The 13340-nt window shown below is 43.2% G+C and overlaps 1 protein-coding gene across 1 annotated transcript in view; it reads right to left on the bottom strand.

The window, feature by feature from the left end:
* LOC126188423 (uncharacterized) overlaps nt 1-13340 on the bottom strand; it is a 1114167-nt gene that overhangs the window by 136325 nt on the left and 964502 nt on the right. The window contains exon 10 of the mRNA XM_049930379.1: nt 3670-3794. Coding sequence (XP_049786336.1) covers nt 3670-3794 — 125 coding nt within the window. The remainder of the gene's footprint in view (nt 1-3669; nt 3795-13340) is intronic.

Below are 13340 nucleotides of genomic sequence, written 5' to 3' on the forward strand. Positions count from 1 at the left end.
TCACCAGGCAACGCCGGTTAACTGCTGTTTGTGTATGAGAAATCGGCTGGAAACTTTCTTCATGTCAGCACGTTGTAGGTGTCGCCACCGGCGCCAACCTCGTGTGAATGCTCCGAAAATCTAATCATTGCATAGCACAGCATATTCTTCCTGTCGGTTAAATTTCACGTCCGTAGAACGTCATCTTCGTGGTGTAGCAATTTTAATGGCCAGTGGTGTAGAATCCCAATGGAACTTGGACTTTACTGTTCACTAGGCTTACTATGTCAACGGACTTGTGATTTCCGCCGGAACTCTGCATTTCACTTGCACTTCCTGCAGATTGGTATAATCATCATCAACTTATATAATTTTTCATAAAGTATTCATCTACAACTTGGCGCTTGGTAAAAGAATTAATTATATTAGTGTTGTGTCAATAAACCGTAGAACGGTGATATATTTGTTGTTTTATTCATGGTTATAACAGAACTATACCGAGGTCCGCCAGGGGCCGCAGCTGCCAACCCATGGGTATCACGTGTGTGGACAGCGATTGGTCGATGCCCTGTTAAATACCGGAGTACTGAGCTACGGCAGACAGTTCTCTTCGGTGCGCGGAGTCGTGTACAGTGTCCAGTTACCGCCGAGTCTACGGGCCGCACTGCTCGTCCATCGTCTCCGAGACTTAGGCTCCGCAGACATTGTAGGCCAGCACTGGTCTCTACCGTAGGTATCATTCAGAGGCACAGTGACAGGACTTGAGTATTTTAGAGGACGTGTAATATTTGTGCTGGACATTTCACAAGAAGAAGCATCATTTATGATTCAAATAACTTCCGGGAAATCAGCCAGGTAACACTTTCAGCGACTGCCGATATTTCGACGGGAGAAGCATCTTGCGTCCACAAGTAGGTCGGTGTGAACATCATATCAGGAACTCAGCTGACTTTTTACGTCGTTTGGAGGGACTGCGGTTGAATGACTGATATTTTAGTGAGTTTCGATGTCTTTCTCTTCACTAGTGTTTCTCTGTCTGATTTTTTGCGGTTAATTGAGGGTAGGTTTGGTGCTGAATTAACTAATCTCTTTCGCCATGCGTTGACATTCACCTACCTTTTAATCAGTGAACAGTATCATGAGCAGACAGATGGAGTGGCGATGGGTAGTCGTCTCCTGTGATTGCAAATTTATTTATGGAAGATTTCGAGGAACACGGGCTCTGATCACTATGGGACTTAACAGCTATGGTCATCAGTCCCCTAGAAATTAGAACTACTTAAATCTAACTAACCTAAGGACAGCACACAACACCCAGCCATCACGAGGCAGAGAAAATCCCTGACCCCGCCGGGAATCGGACCCGGGAACCCGGGCGTGGGAAGCGAGAACGCTACCGCACGACCACGAGATGCGCCGAGGAACACGCATTGGAGTCGGTGCCTTTGAAACCCGCTTGTTTCTTTAGATATGTTGGCGATACCTTTGTTGTTTGGCCTCAGGGAGAATTTGAGTGCCTTTCTAGAACATCTGAACTCGATCCACCCGAACATTCGTTGTACGATGGATGTGGAAGAAGATGGTTGCCTTCCCTTTCTTGACGTGTTGGTTAGGAGGAAGGATGATGGATCATTGGGACATGCAGTCTACAGAAAACGTACTCACACCGACCTGTACTTACAGGCTAATAGCTGTCTCTATCCGGCGCAGCGTGAAGGGGTTCTTCGTACCTTGGTACACAGGGCACATGTCGTTTCCGACGCTGAGACTTTTCCAGCTGAGCTGTCCCATCTTGAAGTTACGTTTCGTCAAAATGGTTACAGTGATAGACAGATTGAACGTTCGTTGCGCTATCGACCAACTGTGTATCGGGTGATTGGTGATAATTCTGAGTTGACACCTAAGTCTACTGTCTTTTTGCCTTACGTAGGAAACACTTCCAACAAGATCGGTCGTTCTTAACGGAAATACGACGTCAAATGTGTTTACCGACCTCCATCTAAAATTGGAGTGCTTTTGAGTTCTGTTAAAGATAATATCGGTCTGCGTAAGGCGGGTGTATATCGCATTCCTTGTAGCTGCGGCATGGCATATATTGGTCAACCTATCAGGACCGTGGAGGACCGATGTACTGAGCATAAACGGTACACACGTTTACAGCAGCCAAGTAGACCTGCTATTGCCGAACATTGCTTGGATACTGGTGACCCCATGTTGTATAATAGCACCGAGATATTGGCATGCACGTCCAGCTATTGGGACAGTGTTATTAAGGAGGCAGTTGAGATTAAATTAGCGAGCAACCTCGTTGACTTGGATGGAGGTTTTTGTTTAAACTCTGGAATCCGACAGAGTCAATGCCACCTCACCTGCGAGTTCGCAGTCTCACTGTCGATAGCTCTGACTTTGGTCATATTTGGTGGCACTAGTTGTTCAGTGTGTGTGTTACCTTGAAAGGTGGCTACACTGAGCCACAGCGCCAGAGATTGCGCCAAAGAGTATTATTAAGCCGCCTCCACAGGCAGTAGTCTTTCTGAGGCAGATGCGGTGGTGGAGTGCTTGTCGAGAGGTCATAATGGACTGTTGTTGTTGTGAAGTCGTGGTGGTTGTTCCATGTTTTATGCAGTTTTGATGGGCTAGACAGCAGATTTTGCTCGAATGGAGATATTGTAACGATCAGAGTGCTTTTCGTCAATATATATGAGGTAAAAAATTCCCTTTTCCTTTTATTATTTCAATGTCTTAAATAATGTGTCATTACAGGTTCAATCAACAAAGGATCTGGCTTGTGTTCTGGTATTAGAGTGTATTTCTGGTTTCCTTGCGCAATTATAGTATTTCTATATTTTTAATTACTTCAATATAAATGGTACTTAAAATTTCTTGTCTTATTGAAGAAGAACCGTGCCAGATGTGTACGTTGAATCACACTTCCACACACAGAACAGCCACATTTGTGTTTTGTTGTTTCGTAGGTTTTATAGTTGCTGGGGACTTAATTATAATTAATTGTGTTAACAAAAATTTTCTTTCATTCTTTGTTGTTATTCTATGCAGTCAGATTGCGTACTAATACTGGTCAGGGCTAACCGGTTGCGAGACTGCGTAACCGGACAGTCAGCTACTAAAAATTAACATTATTTGCATTAAATTTAATTAAGCCCCCATGCAACCTTTCCTGCATCAGTCCGAGAACCGAGGTTTTAAATTTGCATGTAAGTCGCCTGTCCGTTGCAGTTTGCCTTGAAAATGGCGGGATGTTCCCCCTACCGAATATCAACAGTCGCTGAAAGTGTTACCTGGCTGAATTCGCGAAGTTATTTGAAAGTTGTATACGCCAGGAGAAACTCATGTCTAATCATTTAAGTTGAATACACCTTCATATTTAAAAATATATCACTTTATTACTAATTGTTGGGAATCTTTCTGACTGAAGATAAACTAAGCCGTCCTCCCGCATTCCCAACACTACCCATCAGAAGCTGAAACAGGCCACTAGTTAGTGTATAAAATGATCAAATGGCGAATGAATAATATTATTGTATCACTGTATGTGGAGTAATAATAATAATAATAATAATAATGATAATAATGATAATAAAACTACAATAAAAATGCACAATGCAGCAGGCAAAACAGGAGTGTCGACTTGAGAGTGGTGTCTTAGAAAGAGGTTGGACGCTGGCTCACCTGTGCAGGAAGTCGTTGCCGAACCAGAACTCCTTGTCCAGGTCGCCAAATCCGAGACGATACTCGTCCCACGTGCGTGTGAAGTTCAGAGGGCTGTCTCCGTAGTCCCCACGGCGCTGGATCACCTGCAACACCAGCAACGTTCTTCATATCTCATAGCCTTACTCAAATATCTGTCGTGTCCAAAAAGTTTGATCGCTTTGAATACTCGAATCCTCTGACAGGTTATTTCTTCCGAGCTAGCCTCCGAGTATAGTTTAAAACTTCGTAGCACTTCATCCAGTGATAGCCAGACAGAATTCATTTGGTTGAAGAAATTTTCATCGCCGAGCTACCTTCAGGTACTGCGTCCATTACGCAACGATAACGGTAGTGATTCTTGACGCGGAGTCAGAGGGACGCCGGAAGTGTTTGGGAGCCATCCTGACCCCTGACCACACAACCGCCGTCTACGAGTCTCGCAGATTGGTGTGATCCGAGTCAAAAGCGCGCAAAATACTCCAGATAATGCCCAAAACGTATGGGGTGAGGTCAATCGCATCCGTGAAATGTTCCTACAACCTCTCTGACATAATTCACAGATGGAGGGGTAGTGCATTGTCTTGCTGAAAAAACAACGCACATAGGCACGTTACCTGACATGTAATAGACTTGCGAACTGAGCAATGCTTCACAATTCCTAAGTCTATATGGGAAGTAAATATACGTTCTAATCTCTCTCTCTCTCTCTCTCTCTCTCTCTCTCTCTCTCTGTCCATCGCCTACTCCCCCCTCTATCTGTCCATTTTCTGCTGACTCCTCTGTCCAACCACACCTTCTCCCTCTCTATGTCCATTTCCTCCCCCCATACCTCACTCTTTGTCCATCTCCTCTTCTCCGCCCTCTCCTTTAGCCTTGTTTATTGTTATTGCCAACGAATTATTGACTGGGAATTGAATTCACTTAAAGTGAATGGGTAAACTGGTTGGGGATCATTGTATACGGGATATAACAGACATCTCTTGCTGTTGGACATGTGAGGATAGCAGCTCCAACGGCAGTATTTCGCATGCTTGTCATCTGCAACCTGTAGGATGAAAAGGTTTCGGATGATCCATATTGCCAAGTAGTGTTTTAATCATAAGCCGATAAGCCATAAATACAATTTTCCTGTTTTCTGTTAAACCCGGCTGCGAGGAAGAAAACAAAACAGCACATAGTTGTGTATACAATTTTTGTTTAAAACTATCTGTGTAAGAAGGAAGAACATCGAGATTTTTGGTAAAAATGTTTCCCTTTTACATAGTGTATATCCACACATCAAAACAAGTTTTCCATCGCCCTGGTTCCCAGAACTCCTGACGATAGACGTTGACTGTGGATATTGTTTCACAGACACAGACACTTTGACAGTTAGAGACGTCACTAAACCGTCCCAAAGATGTAAACAACCATGCATAAGCAGCGCCTATTAGACGGAGGGGGTCCAAAAGCCGATTAGTTCCAGTCATTCGACCAGGAAGGAGGTACACGGTTCGTGGTGTCTGTAGTTCAACCATGCCTAGAAGGTCAATACCGCGGTTCGATCGCGTCCGCATTGTTACTTTGTGCCAGGAAGGGCTCTCAACAAGGGAACTGTCCAGGCGTCTCGGAGTGAACCAAAGCGACGAGGTTCGGACATGGAGGAGATACAGAGAGACAAGAACTGTCGATGACATGCTTCGCTCAGGCCGGCAAAGGGCTACTACTGCAGTGGATCATGGCGTACCCACGAATTATGATGCTCGGGGGAACCCTGACAGCAACGCCACCATGTTGAATAATGCCTTTCGTGCAGCCATAGGACGTCATGTTACGACTCAAACTGTGCGAAATAGGCTGCATGATGCGAAAACTCCATGGCGAGGTCCATCTTTGCAACCACGACACCATGCAGCGCGGTACAGATGGGCCTGACAACATGCCGAATGGACCGCTCAGGATTGGCATCGCGTTGTTTTCAGCGATGAGTGTCGCATATACCTTCAACCAGATAATCGTCGCCATAGGACGTCATGTTACGACTCAAACTGTGCGAAATAGGCTGCATGATGCGAAAACTCCATGGCGAGGTCCATCTTTGCAACCACGACACCATGCAGCGCGGTACAGATGGGCCTGACAACATGCCGAATGGACCGCTCAGGATTGGCATCGCGTTGTCTTCAGCGATGAGTGTCGCATATACCTTCAACCAGATAATCGTCGGAGACGTGTTTGGAGGCAACCTGGCCAGGAGAACGCCGGAATTCTATAGAACGCCTGAATTCTATAGAACACTTTTGGGGTATTTTGGAACGCCGACTTCATGCCAGGCCTCACCGACCGACATCGATACCTCAGTGCAGCACTCCGTGAAGAATGGGCTGCCATTCTCCAAGAAACATTCCAGCACATGACTGAATGTATGCCTGCGATAGTGGAAGCTATCATCAAGGCTAAGGGTGGGCCAACACCATACTGAATTCCAACATTACCGATGGAGGGTGCCGCGAACTCCTAAATCATTTTCAACCAGGTGTCCTGGTACTTTTGATCACATAGTGTATCTTGGATGTTGGGTGCCAGACTACCTGTAGTGTATAAAACAAGTATCATTCAGGTCTCATTTCGGAGTATAGTTTGAACACTACAGCTTTCCTGGTGGTTGGTAGATTCACCGAATGCTTCGCCAGTTATTGTAAAATTTTGACTTTCAAAGGTTCTTTACTTTGTACGCGATCTGATTTCACTCTATGCGTATCGACTGCGAGCATTCATTGGAAGATCTCAAAGTATCGCCCAGTTTAACTCTATGCAGAAGCCTTACATGCTGATGTTCAAAGATAGTTCTGCATCGCACTGCTGCAAGAAACTGACAAGAAGAAATAGACAAATCACTGAAGTATAAAGCTTCACAATACGAAATACTGTAATAACTGTGCCAGACACTTTTTTTGTCTTATATAGGCGTTGCCGACCGCAGCGTCGTATTTTGCCTGTTTACGTATCTCTGTGTTTGAATACGCATGCCTGTACTTGTTTCTTTGGCGCTTCATTGTATAACTTAAGTTAATGAAGGTATGCGCTCCATATATTGGTACTGTAATGTGAACTGTGCAGTATGTCTATCAGATGGGACCTGTTTCCACTTTACAAAAAAGGAGGGGAGGACCATAAAAATAATTACAGTCCAGTTCCTTTTCTACCCGCATTTACGAAGGTCTTGTAGCCATAGTGTTTAGCAATACACATCAGTACGCGTAATTTGCTGCCAGATTGCCGTTTGTCTTCAGGGAAGGACATTAACTGAAAATGAAATTTATTCTGTTGCGTGGAAGGAATTTAAAGAGCTGACTGGTAAGTCTAGGAAAGCGGACATGTTTAATTATCTAACAAAAGTTTTTGGGCACATGCACCACAGCAAAATTCTGCATTTTTGGAACCCTATAAAACTAGAAAAAATACTAACGAATGACACACTTTATATCTATCAGATAAGAAGCAGAATCTAGTGCTCTGGCGAAAAGGGAGCTGTTCTATATCTGACTACAGTACACTGAAGTAGTGGATGAGGTGAATTATCGGTCCACAGTTTTACTTGATAAAATTATATCAATTATTCGCCACTAAATACGACAGATGATTCAGTTTTTCAGCGAAATCTGTCTAAATGATTGAGAAATCACGACAGTAGGTGGCATGAGCTCGCAGGTTACAGAGAACAGATTCTCTTGCAACTATAAAAAAACATATTGCATTAAGTTTATGACGCAGACTCTGAATGAAACAGTTTCATTATGGGGTGCGAAAAATAATCTGCGTTGTCGCATGTTTTAAATTCTTGGGACCGAAGCAAAACTACTAGTTCCAGATATTTTAAATCTGCGTATACAAACTTCCTTTTTACTATACAGATGTTCCATGTAAAAGTTTGGTCTTTCGCTATAATCTGTTATTTATTTTCATAACTATTTTGTCTGTTATTTTGTTTTAGTTTTACAAATGTTGTATTAGTTCTTTCATCAGTATTTATTTGGAGTATGCAGCTACTCAACCCATGATCGAGTAGCTTTCACTGGCATAAATAAAATAAACATTTGTTCAATTAATCCATGTCTTTGTCTGTTTTGCTTTAGCCGATAGCCGTAAATTCTACGAATTTTGGTACGGGTTTGCATACTCCAACGCTGTGAAAGTGTTCACTTTTACTCGCAACTACATCATCATTGGCTCTCTCAACTTTCTATAGTAGTAAGACGTTTACTGTGATACCTGAACGATACGATGAGCAGATCGGAAGCTGACATCTGAAGGATAGCAGTACCTCCAGTGTGGCAAGAGCAATACAAGTGCAACAATATTCACGACAACTTTGCACACGGTCTGTTCTGAATGATCAGCTACGGTTTTGCAACATCGAACAATAGATATCAGCACTGGTAACATCTCCCTGAAGCCAAAGATCCACTTCTAACGGTCCTTTTTCAAAAAGTAAACATTTTGCCATGCTTCGTCAAAGAAAGATTATTCTTTTGATGTTTTTATTTGACGGTGACTGTGAACAGAATAGTTTGACTGTTTGTAGGTTATTATCCAATGTGTGCGGAGATATGTTTTATTGACAACCACAACGCAGCGCCGGCCGAAGTGGCCGTGCGGTTCTAGGCGCTGCAGTCTGGAACCGCGAGACCGCTACGGTCGCAGGTTAAACCTTGCTCACAACATCATAACCGTAGACGCACGTCACACCACCAGTTATGATTTTCTTAAGGAGCATCTCGTTCTCATTAGCGTGGACCAAAAGCTTTTAACAGATTGCGAGGCGAAGCTCTTTCTGGTCTTGACTCGTGAGCTGTGGGACGAACAAGGATTTCATGACATGATCCAACTGCGATGTTACATTCTTCTGCAATCTCTCGTACAGTCAGTCTTCAACTGGCATGCACAATTTCGTTGACGTTCCTGACATGATCGTCGTCGGTAGACGTCAAAGGGCGTACTTAAGAATTTATCAACGAAGCCTTCCTGCATTATTTGTTATGCCTTTGCAAAGGTTCTCTTGAGATTCGCGCAAAATTTAATGCAGATGCGTTGCCCCTCTAACTGTGCCATCTCGAAATTCGCTTACTGTGCGACGCAACGTTCTCCTCAGTACTGCTCTGATCAACAACTAACAGACATAAAACAATGAAACTTCCGGCAGTTACACATTGAACATAGGAGTGTCCAGGGATGCAAACCGCATTTCGCTCCAACACACCATGGGCGCGAAATTACGAATGTTCCGGAAATTTTTGACCAGACCTCGTGTAGGCAGTATAGAGGGCACCCCAAGACTTCACTTTTCGGCTACAAGAATATTTCCAGCATTGTCAACAAGCTCGATTGAAAGTAATCGATTGTCACTCTGTCGATGCACAGTTCACATCCAATTTTATCTAATTTGACACCTTCTTTGTTGTGTTAAAATTATTACGATGATTATAAATATCAATAATCGTGCTGTACAGAGCGTTCAACAAATGTGACAGACTACGAGGAGTTGTACAGATTGTCGTGAGGAAGACATTAAAGGTAGGAACCCGTGCCCGGAAACGGCATCCGACGACGCTACAGAGCGTTGAAGCAATAGGCTTCGGTGCCTGCTTGTTATGGTTTTTGACTGGTGGTCACATTAATGTGACTGGACCGTGTATTTGTGGTGGTCAGATCGACGCCAGTGTTTTCGAAGACGGCCTGGCGAAAGCTCATTCAAAGCAGCGATTATCGATATACACACAACTTCTGCAGTGGTGATCTATTCGATATGAGAACAGGACTGATATAGTAATCGTTGAAGGAAAGCTGAATACTCGTCAATGTCTGGCATGAATTGTAAACCATGTTACATCCTTCGTGATCAGGCTGCCAATGTCGTATTCCAGCCAGATACAAGATCCCACACTGCAGTTCACACCAAAGACGCTTTGGACCTGTTCTGTCCCCGGATTTCCTATGGGAAGACATATACCTCCATACCAGCCTCCATCCAGAAATCTTCATCAGTTGACGCACCATGTGTTTCAGGTTTGTTAAGCAGTTCCTCCATTGGAAAGACTTCTGGCATAGTTACTTGTCTACAGAACACGACTGTAACCATCATTACATTCCACAGGCAGAACTGCAGGAGAACAGTTGGCTGCAAAGGAAAAGTGAGTCTAAAAGAGGAACCGAGAGTAGTTTTGTAAGATTAAAACTGATATCGGCTGCCTTTTACGAATCGTACATTGCGACTAGTTATTTGCTTTATGGCAATACAGTAAGCGAATCACTTTACGCAATAATCATTCATCATTGTGCATGGTGAGTTAAAGTAGAAATGATAAAGATAACACGAAAAACAAATCCGTTTCAGCAGAACACCATGCCTGCTCAAACATCTGTTGTTGAAATGAAAAAAGCTGAAGCCGTAACAGTCGGAGTAATTTCTCACCCACACTACTTGATCGCTGGCTCCCTGTTTGCTATCGAACGCAAACAAAATAAATTGTTGGGAACCCGCTGTTGAAGAAAGAGATCGTCTGTGCTATAAATGAGTTAGTAATAAATCTCTTTCGTGAATGAACGAAAGAAATTTGAATTTCATTAGACTAAATGCATTAAGGCCAAAGTATGTTATGCTGAGGAATAATTTATTTTATTCTAAATTGTTTTAACCTCTGTATTAGATATCACAAGGTGTCCCAGAAACGTTGCGACGAACTTCAAGGAGCTGTAGAGGACGTCTTGAGGAACAACTCGAATATTTGCGACGCTACAGAGCGTCGAAGTTATAAACTGTTGCATAACGAAAAACGATGGAGATTTTAGAGGGTTCCATGAGAACTGAGAATAGAAACCCATGACCGAAACAATCATCCACCGAGGTAGGGGAGCGTCGCATTCATAGGAGACAAGGCCTGTCTACGCAGCAGCTAGCTTCTCCACTGTGACAGTGGCAATCAGTCGCGATCACTGACTAACAAACAACATTGCGAGACGTTTTGTATATGGTCCTTCAGCATTAGAAAGTCACATTTGCTGCCGAACGGGTGGCCTAGTTGCAGGGGCCAGCATCTATAACTTGGATGCTCAGTATTGTTGTTGGGTGACGTTTCCTGACATGGGTTCCTATCCTCCATTTGTTCCTCAAGACACTCTCTACAACTGCTCGAACTTTAGCGCAACGTTTCTCAGACACACTGTACATTCTCTTAATTTCTTCATGAAGAATAATTTCTTTTATGAATTAATAAAAGAAATTTTAATCTCACTAGACAAAATGCATTAAATCCACAGGAGGTTATTCTGAGGAAAAACTTCTTCCTTTTTTCCAAGAAAAGTAATTTCCTACATTTCTTTTCAGAATGTATCGCTCCACCCTCTGTTTCAGGAGCATGCGTGCAGAAATATCTACCAACTTCATACTACGAATAAAGTACTTGTTGACCTTTCAGAGGTTCACGGAACGTATAGAAGGATAAACGAGGGTGATGGCGCTTCGATTCAGACAGCAGTTCTCCGAACACTGTTCATTATTCTGCTGCTGAGTCACACCACTCGACTAACAATGGTAATTGTGCTGGATGTCTGGCCTGTTCATCGATCTAGCGCCGAGGTTACTACTTTTCCTCACGTCAACAACTGTTAAGTGAAGTCTAAGAATCGTAATGCTTTGGCCGTGCAACTATACTTGCAATTCACAAAGCGTGCTCTATAAGGCTCCGATTACTATGTGCGGACGTGATGACACTGAACACGATGCAAATGTCATTTCACAGAATCATGTCTCCACGTTTGCATCTCACTGGCTAAAAACTTAAACCATTGAGGAAAAAATATGATACAGTGACCCAAAAAGGAGAGGTTCTTGCATTTTTTAGACATTTGGAGGTGTTGCCCACGACAGGAACTGAAACAGCGACTTCTGAATGCAAAATGTCAATGTTGCCTTACAGGTAATTCAATGTACTGAGGTACACTAGGCCTGAAAAATATTAACAAGACATTGCCGGAAACGGCTAACATAGAATGTGCATCCTTCAGATGATCACATATCTAGCAGTTGACAATGCTAAGCTCTGTGTATATAGAACGCCCTAAGAAAAAGAACACAACAAATAACGCAAAATATAAATAAGCTTGATTAAAGCACATGTCTAACATAAGCGTACGTTATTCAAGCACAACATGAGGAATAGCGCCTATCTGGTAGGCAACCTTCCCAGCGTAATTGCGTGCCGGCTGCAAGACCGCAGGTATGACTCGTTCATCAAACAGTGAATGAACCGATGCAAAAATTCGAGATTCAAAGACACAGTTTGTACGAATTTTACTGACGGAGGTGGAATGGAAGGTACGCTGGCAGTGTCATACTGTTTTTAGGACCATGAAATTGATCTGGTTTTTTAAAGTTTTTATGAACAATTGCGTAAACACCAGAGGTGATAGGCCAATAATCCGACAAAAATGCATGGGGCTCTCGAGACGAAAAGCGACCTAGTGATGATGCGTAGAATGACTATTACGACACTGAGGAACGGGCAGCCTCGTTCCAAAAGAGTGGGAGGCAAATCCAGCTCTTGCAACTTGTGACTATCCGTGTGGCTGCAACACACAATTCTGGTTCTTGTAAACTGTTCTCCTTTCTGTCTAGATGGTACTTATAGACCTGCACAAAAATTCAGTTCTCTGTCCACAACTTTTAAAACAATTCTCACAGGACTTACGAAGAACATTTTGTTGTTAATTTAGATCTATAGTCATCAATGTGGACTGAATTGGGAATATCCCAGATGTGTGCCAAAGACTATTGAACATTTTTGTTAACAGTAGCATTCATAATATACTACTAGTGTGCATGCTGTGTTCCATGTATGTTTAGTTTCAAATGGTTTAAATGGCTCTAAGCACTATAGGACTTAACATCTGAGGTCATCAGTCCCCTAGACCTAGAACTACTTAAACCTAACTAACCTAAGCACATCACACACATCCATGCCCGAGGCAGGATTCGAACCTGCGACCGTAGCAGCAGCGCGGTCCCGGACTGAAGCGCCTAGAACCGCTCGGCCACCGAGGCCAGCTCTGTTTAGTTTACTCGTTTTCGTATACTCTGGTTGTAGATCTTATTTTATGTCGAATCAGTCCTTCGTTAACTCTATGTTTCATCATTGTACCAGAGTACATCTTAAATAGTGTCTACCCCATGAAATGTCAAAACGACATTTTCTGTGATTAACTGGCTGAATGGGTAAGTTATGAAAGCCAATAACTTAAGGAGAGAGAGAGAGAGAGAGAGAGAGAGAGAGAGAGAGAGAGAGAGAGAGAGAGAGAGAGAGGGAGGGGGGGAAGGAGAGAGGGAGAACTCTTCCATCTAGTATATGTTGTGGGATTCATGAAATTTTAATGAATGTAAGCTTTTCGTAATTTTGTAAAAAGTAATATCAGCGATATTATTATTAATGGAGCATTCCGTTTTAAGAGACTTACCATTCTACTGGTCAAGATGAGAGCCAACGTCTTGCTGGATGAATAATCACCCCGTCATCTACGTACTGCTTCCTATGGAATGAATTCTCTAATGGCCCAAACGGACGGAAGGTGCGAAATCTGTAGGATGGATGAGGAAGAACAGTTGCCGTGATGGCGGA

The sequence above is a fragment of the Schistocerca cancellata genome, chromosome 1, assembly GCF_023864275.1.
Source record: "Schistocerca cancellata isolate TAMUIC-IGC-003103 chromosome 1, iqSchCanc2.1, whole genome shotgun sequence".
NCBI classification, from domain to species: Eukaryota; Metazoa; Arthropoda; class Insecta; order Orthoptera; family Acrididae; genus Schistocerca; species Schistocerca cancellata.